Raw genomic sequence first — 18,179 nt, forward strand, 5'->3', positions numbered from 1 at the left:
CAAGTCTTTGGTTCTTTCGACGAGCTCTACAATTTTATTAGCAAAAGACCGGAGCTCTTCACAGGTGGCCGACCAGTCCGGAATGATCCGACCTGGCTAGGGACACAACCCTTTAAGGCCCAGACAATAGGTGTGGCTTAGCTCTCAGCCAATCGCTGTAAGCACAGTCTAGATACAGTAACTATATACACTATGTACATTGGTGATAGATCTGTACTATCACAATACCTGATGGCAACATCAAAAGATAACCTTTAACCTAAAATTTCTTCAGAAAACTGCTTGCCTTACATCGCTCCAAAATAAATAAAAACAATTCCCATCATCAAAAGGACTATTAAAAAAAAGAAAAACATAAATTTACAGCAAATCCACAATACACCTTGTTCAAATAAAAACAATAAATTCACAAACCTTTGGTTCAGCAGAATTGTCCAGAGATTTTGGTTTTCCTGAAAGGAAAAGTAAACTTTTTGATAGTATTTTCTGTAATAAGATTGTAACATCTTTTAAAAAAAAAGTACTCTTCTAGGTTTTATGCCAAGCTTCATAATTAAAAATAGGAAATTAACATTAACTTCAAGGTTATATTTCCTCTTTGGCTTGGCTTCGCGGACGAAGATTTATGGAGGGGTAATGTCCACGTCAGCTGCAGGCTCGTTTGTGGCTGACAAGTCCAATACGGGACAGGCAGACACGGTTGCAGCGGTTGCAAGGGAAAATTGGTTGGTTGGGGTTGGGTGTTGGGTTTTTCCTCCTTTGTCTTTTGTCAGTGAGGTGGGCTCTGCGGTCTTCTTCAAAGGAGGTTGCTGCCCGCCGAACTGTGAGGCGCCAAGATGCACGGTTTGAGGCGATATCAGCCCACTGGCGGTGGTCAATGTGGCAGGCACCAAGAGATTTCTTTAGGCAGTCCTTGTACCTCTTCTTTGGTGCACCTCTGTCACAGTGGCCAGTGGAGAGCTCGCCATATATTTATATAGGTTATATTTAAAGCTGTGTAAATTTACTATGCCAGCCTCCCTCCTTGATAACATTCTCAACAATCAAAGCTGTTTTGAAAAACAAACTTGCATTTCCTACCTTTCTGTTCTTCTGCAGATTGGTCTGCTGTTTCGTTCACTTTAGCTTTTCCAAATTTGTTGGATTCACCCTGGGTATTTGCTGCCGCCTTGCTGGCTTTTCCCTCTAATGACAGACTCGCTGTTGACCCAACATCAGTGATTGGTGGCTGATTACTGCCAAACTTCAGAACTGTAATTCTAGGAATCAATAAGAGATGTATGTAAACATCAAGGAGCAACTAATGTGTTATGATTGAAGATTCCAAAGCCAGGTTCTTTTTTTGCCATGTACTCACTGTTGTGTTCGAAAATCAAAAACAAAAAGTGTTACAGATGCATCAGTTGGTGGTTTTTTCTTCAAAAAGCAAAAATCAACATCTTCTTCCTAATATACAAAAGAAATATTAAAATTTGTTTTTAATCTTGATTAGTGACCATATAACAAGAAACAGAAGCAGGAATTAGTCACAGATTTCAAAATAGTTGATAATGCCTTAACTTTATCTTCCCAGGCTATCCTCATATTTCTTGATACTATCAACATCAAAACTTCTATGTATCTCAGCCTCAAATGTACACAAGAAATCAAAATCCTTGATGGTTCAGATTACCACAATCTTGTGCATAAAATTTTTCACTTCACTCCTCATCTGCTACAACTGATAATATCCTATTTCATATTCTTCAACCCAACAAAACATTCCCCTTGTATGTACCCTGCAATCTTTCGAAGAATTATATTATTTTTCACAACGATCAGCTCCCCTTCATTTAAACACTAGGAAATTGAAGCTCCTCAGTTGGTGGAACAAAACTCATTTCATGCTTCAGGTGTCCTTTCATCAGGACTCTATAAAATTGCTTTAAATAATATACTCTGGCAAAAATGTTGTAACAAGAGAATGCCAATTTATCTTTCAACTGAAACACGAAAGTCTGCAGATGCTGCGATTGTACAAAAACCACACACACAATGTAATGGAGGATTAAAACCATGTACCCAGATGCTTTTTGCTTATGTGGAACTGACGACACTGGGTCCACAGCAGGTCACCTTACTTTCAGAACTAGCAGATGTAATTAAACTCAGCCATGGGGATTTATCTGAAGATACACTTTGAAATGGAATTCCACTGTGAGGCCCAGGGAAAGCAGTTGTCAAATGCAACACTCTGAAATTGACGAATTGGTCACAACCTGTCTTGCTTGAGAAGTTTTAATAAGTCTTTGTATCTACGAGATAAACCAGGAAATCATAACATCCTGGTTCCATAATAATTAATCTTCTAAATTGTAGAATGTTCAGTTTTGATTTTGACTGACAAATGTTAGAAGGAGTAGGCGCATGATTAATTGTTTTTGGGGTATATAAGCCTGTGGTCCTGCTGCTGAAGTTTAGACTCTCCGAGGGGTGGGAACACCCCTTGTCAAGAAGGAAGAACAGCCAGACTCCGAGCAACGTCCCGGTCAGGGGAGGTGGAGAAGCTGCTACCAGCGCCCTGACAACCTACTACAAGTGTGCAGTCGTTGCCTCGCTTCAGCAGTTGGGACCAGTCCAAGCATTGATGAGTATAGTTGGGAAGGGCTTGCATATTGTAGTGTGAAATCAGCTTTTGAATTAGTAATAAACATTTGTATAAACTGAACTGCTCTCGGTGTGTGTGTCTATTTTCTTTCGGTAGCTCAAACACTGTGACCAATCTAAAATGAACAAAATGAGAGGTATAAGTTTACCCAAGACACACACAGACCAAAGTGCTGGGGAACTCAGCAGTTCTTGCAGATTCCATAGGAGGTAAAGATAAACTGTACAACTGACATTTTGGGCATAAGCACTTCAGGCCCAAAATATCGGTAATACATCTTTAGCTTCTCAAATCTCAGAACTGTTGCAGCAAGAGGAGGCGTGATGGACTCGGGAGAGCAGTGAATGTAGGGAACCAGCCTTGTTGAGTGAGATTTTAAAAGATTGCAGAGGGCAACTGAAGGGTTAAACAGAGTGCTGATTTGTGGGAATGAGTACTTGAGATAATTGGCAGGGACAAATAAAAGGAGGGGAAGTTGAAGAGGAGAGGCCAGTGTGTGAGTGGAACTTTGAGGCAGAGCTTGCTTCCAGTAAGGTAAAGGCCAGGTAAGATCCTTTAATTAAATTGGGAGTAGGTAATGGAGACAGCTAGGGTGTGGATTGCTCCAAGATCTTGTCTACAGAGACCATAAGGATGGAACAGGAAAGGGTTGTAATATAGACTGCCCAATAGTCAGAGATAATTGGAGGAGCAAATCTGTAGAGATAGCAGACTGATGTAAGAAACAGAAAGTTGTGATAGTAGATTTTAACTTTCCACATATTGACTGGGACTCCCATAATGTAAAAGGACAAATGTGTTCAGGAAAGTTTTCTAAATCAATGAGAGAGGATGCAATACGTGATCTCCTATTAGGGAATCAGACAGGTCAGGTGACAGAAGTGTAGGCAAACATTTTGGGTCTAATGACCATAATATCATTAGTTTTTTTAATTATGGACAATGATAGGTCTGGTCCTTGAATTGAGATTCTAAATTGGAGAAGGGCCAATTTTGTGGAAATGAGAAAGGATTTAGGAAGAGTAGATTAGAATAAGTTGTTTTCTGGTAAAGATGTGTTCAGTAAGTGGAAGACCTTCAAAGGCAAAATTTTGAGAGTACTGTGTTTGTATGTTCCTGTCAGGATTAAAGGCAAAGTGAACCTTGGTTTTCAAAGGATATTGGAGATCTGGTACAGAAGAAGGGAGAGGTGTAAAGCAAGTATTAGCAACTAGGAGCAAATAAAAAAAACTAGAAGAGTACAGAAAATACTTAAAGAAGGAAATCAGGAAGGCAAAAAGAAGATAAGTTGCTTTGGCAGATAATGTGAAGGTAAACCTGAATGGTTTCTACAAGTACGTTAAGAGTAAAAGGATAGTAAGGGACAAAATTGGTCCCCTAGAAGATCAGAGTAGTCATCTATGTATGGAGCCTTAGATCTGAAGCAGTTTTTTTTTGCATCAGTATTTATTCAGGAAACTGGCATAGTGTAAGGAAGGAAGGAAAACCAGCAGTAGTGTCATTGAATCTATAGAGATGAAAGAGGAGGAGGTGCTTGCTGTCTTACAGCGAATAATAAATTTCTGTGCCTGACATGATATTCCCTCAAACCTTGATGGAGACTAGTGTAGAAATAGCAGGAACCCTGGCAGAAATATTTAAAATGTCCTTTGCCACAAGTGTGGTGCCAGAGGATTGGAGGGTAGCTCATGTTGTTCCGTTGTTTAAAAAAGACTCCAAAAGTAAACTAGGAAATTACAAGTTAGTGAGCCTGACGTCAATAGTAGGTAAATTACTGGAGGGTGTTCTAAGATTGGACAAGGGCTGATTAAGGATAGTCAAAATGGCTTTGTGCATGGTAGGTTGTGTTTAATGAATCTTAGGGTTTTGAGGTTACCAAGAAAGTAGATGAAGGAAAAGCTGTGGATGTTGTCTACATGAACTTTAGTAAAGCCATCGACATGATCCCATGTGGGAGGGTGGTTCAGACATAATGTATCCATGAGGAGGTTGTAAACTGGATTTGAAATTGGCTGAATGGGAGTAGACAGAGTGGTAGTGGATGATTGCTTCTCAGACTCTTTGGCTTGGCTTCGCGGACGAAGATTTATGGAGGGGGTAAAAAGTCCACGTCAGCTGCAGGCTCGTTTGTGGCTGACAAGTCCGATGCGGGACAGGCAGACACGATTGCAGCGGTTGCAAGGGAAAATTGGTTGGTTGGGGTTGGGTGTTGGGTTTTTCCTCCTTTGCCTTTTGTTCGTGAGGTGGGCTCTGCGGTCTTCTTCAAAGGAGGTTGCTTCCCGCCAAACTGTGAGGCGCCAAGATGCACGGTTTGAGGCGTTATCAGCCCACTGGCGGTGGTCAATGTGGCAGGCACCAAGAGATTTCTTTAGGCAGTCCTTGTACCTTTTCTTTGGTGCACCTCTGTCACGGTGGCCAGTGGAGAGCTCGCCATATAACAGGATCTTGGGAAGGCGATGGTCCTCCATTCTGGAGACGTGACCCATCCAGCGCAGCTGGATCTTCAGCAGCGTGGACTCGATGCTGTCGACCTCTGCCATCTCGAGTACTTCGACGTTAGGGGTGTAAGCACTCCAATGGATGTTGAGGATGGAGCGGAGACAACGCTGGTGGAAGCGTTCTAGGAGCCGTAGGTGGTGCCGGTAGATGACCCATGATTCGGAGCCGAACAGGAGTGTGGGTATGACAACGGCTCTGTATACGCTTATCTTTGAGGTTTTTCAGTTGGTTGTTTTTCCAGACTCTTTTGTGTAGTCTTCCAAAGGCGCTATTTGCCTTGGCGAGTCTGTTGTCTATCTCATTGTCGATCCTTGCATCTGATGAAATGGTGCAGCCGAGATAGCTAAACTGGTTGACTGTTTTGAGTTTTGTGTGCCCGATGGAGATGTGGGGGGGCTGGTAGTCATGGTGGGGAGCTGGCTGATGGAGGACCTCAGTTTTCTTCAGGCTGACTTCCAGGCCAAACATTTTGGCAGTTTCCGCAAAGCAGGACGTCAAGCACTGAAGAGCTGGCTCTGAATGGGCAACTAAAGCGGCATCGTCTGCAAAGAGTAGTTCACGGACAAGTTTCTCTTGTGTCTTGGTGTGAGCTTGCAGGCGCCTCAGATTGAAGAGACTGCCATCCGTGCGGTACCGGATGTAAACAGCGTCTTCATTGTTGGGGTCTTTCATGGCTTGGTTCAGCATCATGCTGAAGAAGATTGAAAAGAGGGTTGGTGCGAGAACACAGCCTTGCTTCACGCCATTGTTAATGGAGAAGGGTTCAGAGAGCTCATTGCTGTATCTGACCCGACCTTGTTGGTTTTCGTGCAGTTGGATAATCATGTTGAGGAACTTTGGGGGACATCCGATGCGCTCTAGTATTTGCCAAAGCCCTTTCCTGCTCACGGTGTCGAAGGCTTTGGTGAGGTCAACAAAGGTGATGTAGAGTCCTTTGTTTTGTTCTCTGCACTTTTCTTGGAGCTGTCTGAGGGCAAAGACCATGTCAGTGGTTCCTCTGTTTGCGCGAAAGCTGCACTGTGATTCTGGGAGAATATTCTCAGCGACACTAGGTATTATTCTATTTAGTAGAATCCTAGCGAAGATTTTGCCTGCAATGGAGAGCAACGTGATTCCCCTGTAGTTTGAGCAGTCTGATTTCTCGCCTTTGTTTTTGTACAGGGTGATGATGGTGGCATCACGAAGATCCTGAGGCAGTTTACCTTGGTCCCAACAAAGCTTGAAAAACTCATGCAGTTTGGCATGCAGAGTTTTGCCGCCAGCCTTCCAGACTTCTGGGGGGATTCCATCCATACCTGCTGCTTTGCCACTTTTCAGTTGTTCGATTGCCTTATATGTCTCATCCAGGGTGGGAACCTCATCCAGCTCTAGCCTTAGGGGCTGTTGAGGGAGCTGGAGCAGGGCGGAATCTTGGACTGAGCGGTTGGCACTGAAAAGAGATTGGAAGTGTTCTGACCATCAGTTGAGGATGGAGATCTTGTCGCTGAGGAGGACTTTGCCGTCTGAGCTGCGCAGCGGGCTTTGGACTTGGGGTGAGGGGCCGTACACAGCCTTTAGAGCCTCGTAGAAACCCCTGAAGTTGCCAATGTCCGCGCTGAGCTGTGTTCGTTTGGCTTCTCAGACTAGAGGCCTGTGATTTAGTGGTGTGCCTCAGGGATCAGTGTTAAGACCATTGTTGTTTGTTGTCTATATCAATGATCTGGATGATAATGTGGTAAATTGGATCAGCAAATTTGCTGGTGACACTAAGATTGGAGAAGTTGTGGACAGCGAGGAAGGCTTTCAAAGCTTGCAGGGGTATCTGGACCAACTGGAAAAATGGGCCATAAAATGGCAGATGGAATTTATTGCAGACAAATGTGAGATGCTGCATTTTGGAAAGACAAACCAAGGTAGGTCATACACAGTAAATGGTAGGGCACCGATGAATGCAGAGGAACAAAGGGGATCAGGGAATACAGATACATAATTCCCTTAAATTGGTGTCACAGGGAGACAGAGTTGTAAAGAAAGTTTTTGGCAACTTGGCCTTCATAAATCAAAATGTTGAGTATAGGAGTTGGGATGTTATGGTGAGGTTGTATAAGACATTGGTGAGGCCAAATTTGGAGTTTTGTGTGCTATTCTGGTCACCTAACTACAGGAAGGATATCAGTAAGGTTAAGAGTGCAGAGAACATTTACTAGGATGTTGCCCAGTCTTTAGTTGAGTTACAGGCAAGATTAAACAGGTTCGGACTTTATTCCTTGAAGCATAGAAGAATGGGGGAAGATTTGATAGTTTGATAGAGGTTTACAAAATTGAGAGGTAGAGACAATAAATGCAAGTAGGCTCTTTCCACTTGGATTAGAAGTGATAAATACGAGAGGACATGGCTTTAGGGTGAAAGGGGAAAGGCTTAGGGGGAACCTCACTCAGAGAGGTGAGGGTTTGGAAAGAGCTGCCATCTGACGTGATAAATGTGGGCTCACTCTTAAGTTTTAAGAATAAATTGGATAGATACATGGATGGGAGAGGTCTGGAGGGTTATGGATTGAGTGAAGGTCAATGGGACTAGTGGAGTGATGTTTCGGCACAGACTAGAAGGGACTGTTTTTTGTGCTGTAGTGTTCTATGAATGCTGTGAGATCTGCTGATCTCCTCCAATTTGTCCTTCAAACCTGTCATTCAATGAAATTGTGGATAGAGCGAGTAAGCACAAATTCTGGTGATTTTTTTTGGCAAAATTCTAATGTCAAGTACACTTCACCTTGATGTATGCAGACCAAATCTAAGTGAGAAGAGGAGGGAAATAAAATGCAAGAGAAAAGAGATATCAATTAGTCATAGCTCATTCACCACAAATTTGTGAGTTAAATCATTCAGAAAATTGCATTGTCATCACTTTCTATTCCAGTATTTAACGTAATCTCAATATGACTCTTCGTGGAATCCCACTAGACACCTGCTGCAATTTGAGCACCTGACCATTATTCTGACTGTTTTGTCCTTCAGCCAATTTCTTAGCCAAATTCCTTTAATGTGCTTTCAAATCCACATACAAATAACATTTTTCCAATTGTCTTTTCATGAAGTTGATGCATATCCTTATGAATAGCACCATGGAAATCCCATTGTCAACCAAATGACCCATCTCTTCATCAAAATTAAAAATGCAAATTTTTTTTTTGCAAGACAGTTCTGAATTTGTGGAAGCCTGTGACTAGTGGTGTGCCACAGCAGTCAATGCTCTTGTTATGTATATTAATTATGTGGATGACAATGTAGTTAACTTGGTTAGTAAATTTGTAGGTAACATCAAATATGGTGGTATTGTGTAGTGTAGAAGGATATCTAAGTTTACAACAGGATCAAGATCAGCTGGTAAGGTGGGCTAGGAAATTACTATGAGCATTAGTGAAAATTAAACTGCATCATCAGGCTGAGGAAGAGCTTCTTCACATGGGCAGTGAGAATGCTGAACGGCAAAGGAACTGCTCACATTAACCATCCGAGCACCTGCAATTCCTTGTGGCAGCAGCCATGAGGGGTTGCGGATTCTGGGGAGTAGTGAACTGGCACAGGGTGCCAGAAACCGGGAGAACACCTCCTGTTGAGGAAAAGCAAAGGAGATCACCCAAAAGGACACAACAGCAGCCAGTTGGCGAGGGGCTCAGCAGCTGAGGAACCCACACAGGCTGCAGGTGATGTGTGCTGGGGACCCCGCACAAGTTGCTGGAGATCTGGAGCTTTGGTTGCTGATGGATCAAGCAGTAGTCTGTGCAGCTGCAGGAGCACTGGAGGAAAATCCACAGACACTCAGTGTCTCTGAAGGGACTCCTTTTTGCTTCTCTTTCTCACATACTGGAAGGGACGCCAAGCGACACTCATGGCAATGTTTTGACTGCCAAGCAGCAGGCAGAAGGCACTTTTGTATAATTTTACAGAACATGTTCTGTACTATTACGTCACAAAGGAATTTTGAATGGTGACGACTTTCAAATTCAATTTAAAATTTTTTTTTGACATATAGCATAAGATAGTAACAAGCCATTTCAGCCCATAACTCCGTGCTGCCCAATTTACACCCAATTAACCTGCAACCCCAGTATTTTTGAACAGTGGGAAGAAAAAGGAGCATCCAGGGAAAACCCACGTCAGGAGAACATGCATACTCTTTAGAGCGGGATTTGAACCCTGGTCCCTATTGCTGGCACTGTAAAGGCATTGCCATATCCACTATACCAACTGTGCCACCCTGAATACAAAAGTGAGGACATCATGATACAGCTGTACAAGTTGTTGGTGAGCCCATACATGTAGCACTGTGTGCAGTCCTGGTCAATTAGGTCTAGGAAGGATGTCATTAAGTTCAAAAGTGCAGATTAGATTCACCAGGATCTCAGGGCTTCAATTACAGGGAGAGGCTGGAAAGGCTCAGTCTTCATTCATTGGAGATCAAGATGCTGAGATGTGATCGTACTGAGGTACATAAAATTATGAGAGGTAGGCATAAAATGAATGCTCAGTTGTTCTCGCAGGGTAGATAATTCTAGATCGAGAGGGTATCAGTTCAAGGTGACAGGAGAGATTTAAGAGGGATCCCATGGACTACTTTTTCACTCTGCATTTGGAATTAGCTGTCAGAGGAATCAAATGAAGCAGGTATAATTTTGGCATTCAAAAGATATTTGGATACACATGTACAAGAAGTGTTTAAAAGGATGTGGGGCAAATGTGATGATCCCAGACTACCAATTTAGTTAGTGTGGATGTATTGGGTTGAAGGGCCTTTTCCAGGGTCTGACTCTCAGAATCAGTGTTGACTATCTAGAACTAGTGCTATGGTGACATGCCCATAAATTCTGATCTGTCAAGTTTATTGTCATCTGATTGTAGAAGTACAACCCAACAAAACAGCATTCTCCAGTCCTCGGTGCAAAAGTATGCAGACACACAACCAGACATAACATGCATACAGACAAATAATACACAAGGACAAGTATTTTATCTATATAATAAATATTGTTTTGTACAGATGAGTCTTGAATGGCTAGCGTAAGCTGTTCTTTGGTTATTCAATATTCTCATTGCTCGTGTGAAGAAGCCACTTTAGTCTGGCGGTGCTAATACTTTAATACTCTAATACTCCTGCAGCTTTTCCCTGACGGGAGCAGCTGAAAGATGTGTGCAGGATGGAAGGGATCCTCAATTATTTTACACACCCTCTTCAGACAAAAATTCCAGTAGATCATGCCAATTTTTTTTTTTCGAGGGGGTGGGGAGAGGGAGACTTCAATGGTCCTCTTTGCCACTCTTATGGTCCTGTGGATTGAACTCCTATCCATTTCTCTGCAACAACTGTACCACATTGTGATGCAGCCAGTCAGGACACTCTTAATAGAGCTCCTATGGAAGGTTGACATAACGAGGGCCAGTAGCCTTGCCCGCTTCAGTCTTTTCAGGAAGTGCAGTCATGGTTGTGCCTTCTTGACAAGTGAGAAGATGTTGAGCATCCACGATAGATCACTAGTTAAGTGAACTTCAAAGAATGTGGTGCTCTCCACTCTCTTCTACAGAATTGTTGATGTGTAGTGGAGGATGGTCATTCCTGGTCCTCCTGAAGTCCATGATCAACTCCTTCATCTTGTCCAATTTTAGCTTCAAATTGTTACTCTCGTACCATTACATGAGATTTTTCCCCTCTTCTCTGTTGAACAACCCATCTTTGTTGATGATGAGGCCAACTACTGTGGGACAGTAGTGTGAATCAGAACAGGCTGAGCACATAGACCTGAGCAGTGTCAGTACTCAGCATGACAGTGCTTAATGTTCTGCTACCGACCCAGACTGTGGTCTTACCATTAGAAAGTCCAGGATCCAATTACAGAGTGTGGCATTGAGTCCCAGCAGGGATAGCTTTTCCACCAGCCTCTGGGGAATGGTCGTATTAAATGCTGATCTGAAGTCAATGAACAGCAACCTGGCATATGAGGTGTTGTTTTCCAGGTGGGCCAGGATGGAGTGAAGCGACAAGACAATAGCATCCTTTGTGGAATGGTTTATTTAGCCGAATTTAAATTGATCCAGCGTCTTTGGAACATGTACTTTGATGTGTTCCATCACCAGACACTAAGTAGTCAATGATGCCTGTTATTGCCCTCTTGGGTACTGGGATGATGGTGACTGGCTTGAATCCTGCAGGAACGATGGACTGCTGCAGTGAGGCGTTGAAGATATACATGAAGACCTCAGTTAATTGGTTTGTGAACTACTTCAGTACCCAACCAGGTATGTTGTCTGGTCCCACCACCTTGTGTAGGTCCACCTTGTGTAGGTCCACCTTGTGTAGGTCCACCTTGTGTAGGTCCACCTTGTGTAGGTCCACCTTGTGTAGGTCCACCTTGTGTAGGTCCACCTTGTGTAGGTCCACCTTGTGTAGGTCCACCTTGTGTAGGTCCACCTTGTGTAGGTCCACCTTGTGTAGGTCCACCTTGTGTAGGTCCACCTTGTGTAGGTCCACCTTGTGTAGGTCCACCTTGTGTAGGTCCACCTTGTGTAGGTCCACCTTGTGTAGGTCCACCTTGTGTAGGTCCACCTTGTGTAGGTCCACCTTGTGTAGGTCCACCTTGTGTAGGTCCACCTTGTGTAGGTCCACCTTGTGTAGGTCCACCTTGTGTAGGTCCACCTTGTGTAGGTCCACCTTGTGTAGGTCCACCTTGTGTAGGTCCACCTTGTGTAGGTCCACCTTGTGTAGGTCCACCTTGTGTAGGTCCACCTTGTGTAGGTCCACCTTGTGTAGGTCCACCTTGTGTAGGTCCACCTTGTGTAGGTCCACCTTGTGTAGGTCCACCTTGTGTAGGTCCACCTTGTGTAGGTCCACCTTGTGTAGGTCCACCTTGTGTAGGTCCACCTTGTGTAGGTCCACCTTGTGTAGGTCCACCTTGTGTAGGTCCACCTTGTGTAGGTCCACCTTGTGTAGGTCCACCTTGTGTAGGTCCACCTTGTGTAGGTCCACCTTGTGTAGGTCCACCTTGTGTAGGTCCACCTTGTGTAGGTCCACCTTGTGTAGGTCCACCTTGTGTAGGTCCACCTTGTGTAGGTCCACCTTGTGTAGGTCCACCTTGTGTAGGTCCACCTTGTGTAGGTCCACCTTGTGTAGGTCCACCTTGTGTAGGTCCACCTTGTGTAGGTCCACCTTGTGTAGGTCCACCTTGTGTAGGTCCACCTTGTGTAGGTCCACCTTGTGTAGGTCCACCTTGTGTAGGTCCACCTTGTGTAGGTCCACCTTGTGTAGGTCCACCTTGTGTAGGTCCACCTTGTGTAGGTCCACCTTGTGTAGGTCCACCTTGTGTAGGTCCACCTTGTGTAGGTCCACCTTGTGTAGGTCCACCTTGTGTAGGTCCACCTTGTGTAGGTCCACCTTGTGTAGGTCCACCTTGTGTAGGTCCACCTTGTGTAGGTCCACCTTGTGTAGGTCCACCTTGTGTAGGTCCACCTTGTGTAGGTCCACCTTGTGTAGGTCCACCTTGTGTAGGTCCACCTTGTGTAGGTCCACCTTGTGTAGGTCCACCTTGTGTAGGTCCACCTTGTGTAGGTCCACCTTGTGTAGGTCCACCTTGTGTAGGTCCACCTTGTGTAGGTCCACCTTGTGTAGGTCCACCTTGTGTAGGTCCACCTTGTGTAGGTCCACCTTGTGTAGGTCCACCTTGTGTAGGTCCACCTTGTGTAGGTCCACCTTGTGTAGGTCCACCTTGTGTAGGTCCACCTTGTGTAGGTCCACCTTGTGTAGGTCCACCTTGTGTAGGTCCACCTTGTGTAGGTCCACCTTGTGTAGGTCCACCTTGTGTAGGTCCACCTTGTGTAGGTCCACCTTGTGTAGGTCCACCTTGTGTAGGTCCACCTTGTGTAGGTCCACCTTGTGTAGGTCCACCTTGTGTAGGTCCACCTTGTGTAGGTCCACCTTGTGTAGGTCCACCTTGTGTAGGTCCACCTTGTGTAGGTCCACCTTGTGTAGGTCCACCTTGTGTAGGTCCACCTTGTGTAGGTCCACCTTGTGTAGGTCCACCTTGTGTAGGTCCACCTTGTGTAGGTCCACCTTGTGTAGGTCCACCTTGTGTAGGTCCACCTTGTGTAGGTCCACCTTGTGTAGGTCCACCTTGTGTAGGTCCACCTTGTGTAGGTCCACCTTGTGTAGGTCCACCTTGTGTAGGTCCACCTTGTGTAGGTCCACCTTGTGTAGGTCCACCTTGTGTAGGTCCACCTTGTGTAGGTCCACCTTGTGTAGGTCCACCTTGTGTAGGTCCACCTTGTGTAGGTCCACCTTGTGTAGGTCCACCTTGTGTAGGTCCACCTTGTGTAGGTCCACCTTGTGTAGGTCCACCTTGTGTAGGTCCACCTTGTGTAGGTCCACCTTGTGTAGGTCCACCTTGTGTAGGTCCACCTTGTGTAGGTCCACCTTGTGTAGGTCCACCTTGTGTAGGTCCACCTTGTGTAGGTCCACCTTGTGTAGGTCCACCTTGTGTAGGTCCACCTTGTGTAGGTCCACCTTGTGTAGGTCCACCTTGTGTAGGTCCACCTTGTGTAGGTCCACCTTGTGTAGGTCCACCTTGTGTAGGTCCACCTTGTGTAGGTCCACCTTGTGTAGGTCCACCTTGTGTAGGTCCACCTTGTGTAGGTCCACCTTGTGTAGGTCCACCTTGTGTAGGTCCACCTTGTGTAGGTCCACCTTGTGTAGGTCCACCTTGTGTAGGTCCACCTTGTGTAGGTCCACCTTGTGTAGGTCCACCTTGTGTAGGTCCACCTTGTGTAGGTCCACCTTGTGTAGGTCCACCTTGTGTAGGTCCACCTTGTGTAGGTCCACCTTGTGTAGGTCCACCTTGTGTAGGTCCACCTTGTGTAGGTCCACCTTGTGTAGGTCCACCTTGTGTAGGTCCACCTTGTGTAGGTCCACCTTGTGTAGGTCCACCTTGTGTAGGTCCACCTTGTGTAGGTCCACCTTGTGTAGGTCCACCTTGTGTAGGTCCACCTTGTGTAGGTCCACCTTGTGTAGGTCCACCTTGTGTAGGTCCACCTTGTGTAGGTCCACCTTGTGTAGGTCCACCTTGTGTAGGTCCACCTTGTGTAGGTCCACCTTGTGTAGGTCCACCTTGTGTAGGTCCACCTTGTGTAGGTCCACCTTGTGTAGGTCCACCTTGTGTAGGTCCACCTTGTGTAGGTCCACCTTGTGTAGGTCCACCTTGTGTAGGTCCACCTTGTGTAGGTCCACCTTGTGTAGGTCCACCTTGTGTAGGTCCACCTTGTGTAGGTCCACCTTGTGTAGGTCCACCTTGTGTAGGTCCACCTTGTGTAGGTCCACCTTGTGTAGGTCCACCTTGTGTAGGTCCACCTTGTGTAGGTCCACCTTGTGTAGGTCCACCTTGTGTAGGTCCACCTTGTGTAGGTCCACCTTGTGTAGGTCCACCTTGTGTAGGTCCACCTTGTGTAGGTCCACCTTGTGTAGGTCCACCTTGTGTAGGTCCACCTTGTGTAGGTCCACCTTGTGTAGGTCCACCTTGTGTAGGTCCACCTTGTGTAGGTCCACCTTGTGTAGGTCCACCTTGTGTAGGTCCACCTTGTGTAGGTCCACCTTGTGTAGGTCCACCTTGTGTAGGTCCACCTTGTGTAGGTCCACCTTGTGTAGGTCCACCTTGTGTAGGTCCACCTTGTGTAGGTCCACCTTGTGTAGGTCCACCTTGTGTAGGTCCACCTTGTGTAGGTCCACCTTGTGTAGGTCCACCTTGTGTAGGTCCACCTTGTGTAGGTCCACCTTGTGTAGGTCCACCTTGTGTAGGTCCACCTTGTGTAGGTCCACCTTGTGTAGGTCCACCTTGTGTAGGTCCACCTTGTGTAGGTCCACCTTGTGTAGGTCCACCTTGTGTAGGTCCACCTTGTGTAGGTCCACCTTGTGTAGGTCCACCTTGTGTAGGTCCACCTTGTGTAGGTCCACCTTGTGTAGGTCCACCTTGTGTAGGTCCACCTTGTGTAGGTCCACCTTGTGTAGGTCCACCTTGTGTAGGTCCACCTTGTGTAGGTCCACCTTGTGTAGGTCCACCTTGTGTAGGTCCACCTTGTGTAGGTCCACCTTGTGTAGGTCCACCTTGTGTAGGTCCACCTTGTGTAGGTCCACCTTGTGTAGGTCCACCTTGTGTAGGTCCACCTTGTGTAGGTCCACCTTGTGTAGGTCCACCTTGTGTAGGTCCACCTTGTGTAGGTCCACCTTGTGTAGGTCCACCTTGTGTAGGTCCACCTTGTGTAGGTCCACCTTGTGTAGGTCCACCTTGTGTAGGTCCACCTTGTGTAGGTCCACCTTGTGTAGGTCCACCTTGTGTAGGTCCACCTTGTGTAGGTCCACCTTGTGTAGGTCCACCTTGTGTAGGTCCACCTTGTGTAGGTCCACCTTGTGTAGGTCCACCTTGTGTAGGTCCACCTTGTGTAGGTCCACCTTGTGTAGGTCCACCTTGTGTAGGTCCACCTTGTGTAGGTCCACCTTGTGTAGGTCCACCTTGTGTAGGTCCACCTTGTGTAGGTCCACCTTGTGTAGGTCCACCTTGTGTAGGTCCACCTTGTGTAGGTCCACCTTGTGTAGGTCCACCTTGTGTAGGTCCACCTTGTGTAGGTCCACCTTGTGTAGGTCCACCTTGTGTAGGTCCACCTTGTGTAGGTCCACCTTGTGTAGGTCCACCTTGTGTAGGTCCACCTTGTGTAGGTCCACCTTGTGTAGGTCCACCTTGTGTAGGTCCACCTTGTGTAGGTCCACCTTGTGTAGGTCCACCTTGTGTAGGTCCACCTTGTGTAGGTCCACCTTGTGTAGGTCCACCTTGTGTAGGTCCACCTTGTGTAGGTCCACCTTGTGTAGGTCCACCTTGTGTAGGTCCACCTTGTGTAGGTCCACCTTGTGTAGGTCCACCTTGTGTAGGTCCACCTTGTGTAGGTCCACCTTGTGTAGGTCCACCTTGTGTAGGTCCACCTTGTGTAGGTCCACCTTGTGTAGGTCCACCTTGTGTAGGTCCACCTTGTGTAGGTCCACCTTGTGTAGGTCCACCTTGTGTAGGTCCACCTTGTGTAGGTCCACCTTGTGTAGGTCCACCTTGTGTAGGTCCACCTTGTGTAGGTCCACCTTGTGTAGGTCCACCTTGTGTAGGTCCACCTTGTGTAGGTCCACCTTGTGTAGGTCCACCTTGTGTAGGTCCACCTTGTGTAGGTCCACCTTGTGTAGGTCCACCTTGTGTAGGTCCACCTTGTGTAGGTCCACCTTGTGTAGGTCCACCTTGTGTAGGTCCACCTTGTGTAGGTCCACCTTGTGTAGGTCCACCTTGTGTAGGTCCACCTTGTGTAGGTCCACCTTGTGTAGGTCCACCTTGTGTAGGTCCACCTTGTGTAGGTCCACCTTGTGTAGGTCCACCTTGTGTAGGTCCACCTTGTGTAGGTCCACCTTGTGTAGGTCCACCTTGTGTAGGTCCACCTTGTGTAGGTCCACCTTGTGTAGGTCCACCTTGTGTAGGTCCACCTTGTGTAGGTCCACCTTGTGTAGGTCCACCTTGTGTAGGTCCACCTTGTGTAGGTCCACCTTGTGTAGGTCCACCTTGTGTAGGTCCACCTTGTGTAGGTCCACCTTGTGTAGGTCCACCTTGTGTAGGTCCACCTTGTGTAGGTCCACCTTGTGTAGGTCCACCTTGTGTAGGTCCACCTTGTGTAGGTCCACCTTGTGTAGGTCCACCTTGTGTAGGTCCACCTTGTGTAGGTCCACCTTGTGTAGGTCCACCTTGTGTAGGTCCACCTTGTGTAGGTCCACCTTGTGTAGGTCCACCTTGTGTAGGTCCACCTTGTGTAGGTCCACCTTGTGTAGGTCCACCTTGTGTAGGTCCACCTTGTGTAGGTCCACCTTGTGTAGGTCCACCTTGTGTAGGTCCACCTTGTGTAGGTCCACCTTGTGTAGGTCCACCTTGTGTAGGTCCACCTTGTGTAGGTCCACCTTGTGTAGGTCCACCTTGTGTAGGTCCACCTTGTGTAGGTCCACCTTGTGTAGGTCCACCTTGTGTAGGTCCACCTTGTGTAGGTCCACCTTGTGTAGGTCCACCTTGTGTAGGTCCACCTTGTGTAGGTCCACCTTGTGTAGGTCCACCTTGTGTAGGTCCACCTTGTGTAGGTCCACCTTGCCTCAGCTGTGGCTATGCTGGGGCCAGTTCATAAAGGGGACATGGAGCTTTCTTTAGCATCAATCTGTTCTTCTCATCAAACCATGCATAGGTGTTCAGTATGTCTGGAAGGGAAGTGTCATTGTCCTTAATTCGTAAGGTTGATTTGTGATCCATAATAGTCTTGATCCCTTGCCACATGCGGTGTCACACAGCTGTCTGTGGATCTTCTGTGTGTACCCACGCTTTGCCTTCTAGGTTGCATGGGTGAGTACAACCCTGGCTAATTTTTGTGCATCCTACATCTCCTGTCCTGAAGGCAGCATTACAAGCTCTGAGAAAGGCTTGGACCTCTGCATCTAACCACGCTTTCTGTTTAGCCCTGGTTGTGAAGTATTTGATCTTGGTGCCATCTTCAATGCACTTGCTGATGTAGCCAGTCACTGAGCTTGTGTACTCCTCTATGTTTACGTGACTGTCATAGGTGGTCATCTCCTTGAAACAGCTCCGGTCCGTGATCTCAAAGCAGTCTTGCAGTGCTGCATTTGTGCCCCCCCCCCCCCCCGCACCAAACCCCGTTCCCTGCAAACTGGCCTACCATATATTTCGGCATACAAGTCAAGTTGTGAAACCCAAAAAAACTTTTTTAAAAAAAAAAACGGTCAATTTATACACAAGATATACTTTTAAGACCTTAAATTCAGCTCAAAATCAAATCCATGCTGATCTGGCGTACAAGTTGACCCTTGAAAAACAAAAAAAAGTGAGATTTTCATTGAGAATTTTATTGAAAACAACACAATTAGCACCCTTCAAAATTGTTATCATTGTCTGAAAAGAACACCATGTTTTGAATCCTTCAAAATCACTTGTTATCA

General features: G+C 46.3%; 1 protein-coding gene across 3 annotated transcripts in view; it reads right to left on the bottom strand.

Moving 5' to 3' along the window:
- The window catches only part of LOC138736609 (protein GPR107-like), a 122,841-nt gene that overhangs the window by 95,648 nt on the left and 9,014 nt on the right, over window positions 1–18,179 (bottom strand). For 2 of the 3 annotated variants that reach the window (XM_069886397.1, XM_069886407.1), the window contains exons 4-7: window positions 7,896–7,916; window positions 1,358–1,446; window positions 1,081–1,259; window positions 415–452 (exon numbers count right to left, since the gene is read on the bottom strand). In XM_069886397.1, coding sequence (XP_069742498.1) covers window positions 415–452; window positions 1,081–1,259; window positions 1,358–1,446; window positions 7,896–7,916 — 327 coding nt within the window. The remainder of the gene's footprint in view (window positions 1–414; window positions 453–1,080; window positions 1,260–1,357; window positions 1,447–7,895; window positions 7,917–18,179) is intronic. The other variant, XM_069886402.1, reaches the window with a different exon arrangement.

Source organism: Narcine bancroftii, chromosome 1, assembly GCF_036971445.1.
Source record: "Narcine bancroftii isolate sNarBan1 chromosome 1, sNarBan1.hap1, whole genome shotgun sequence".
Taxonomy (NCBI): domain Eukaryota; kingdom Metazoa; phylum Chordata; class Chondrichthyes; order Torpediniformes; family Narcinidae; genus Narcine; species Narcine bancroftii.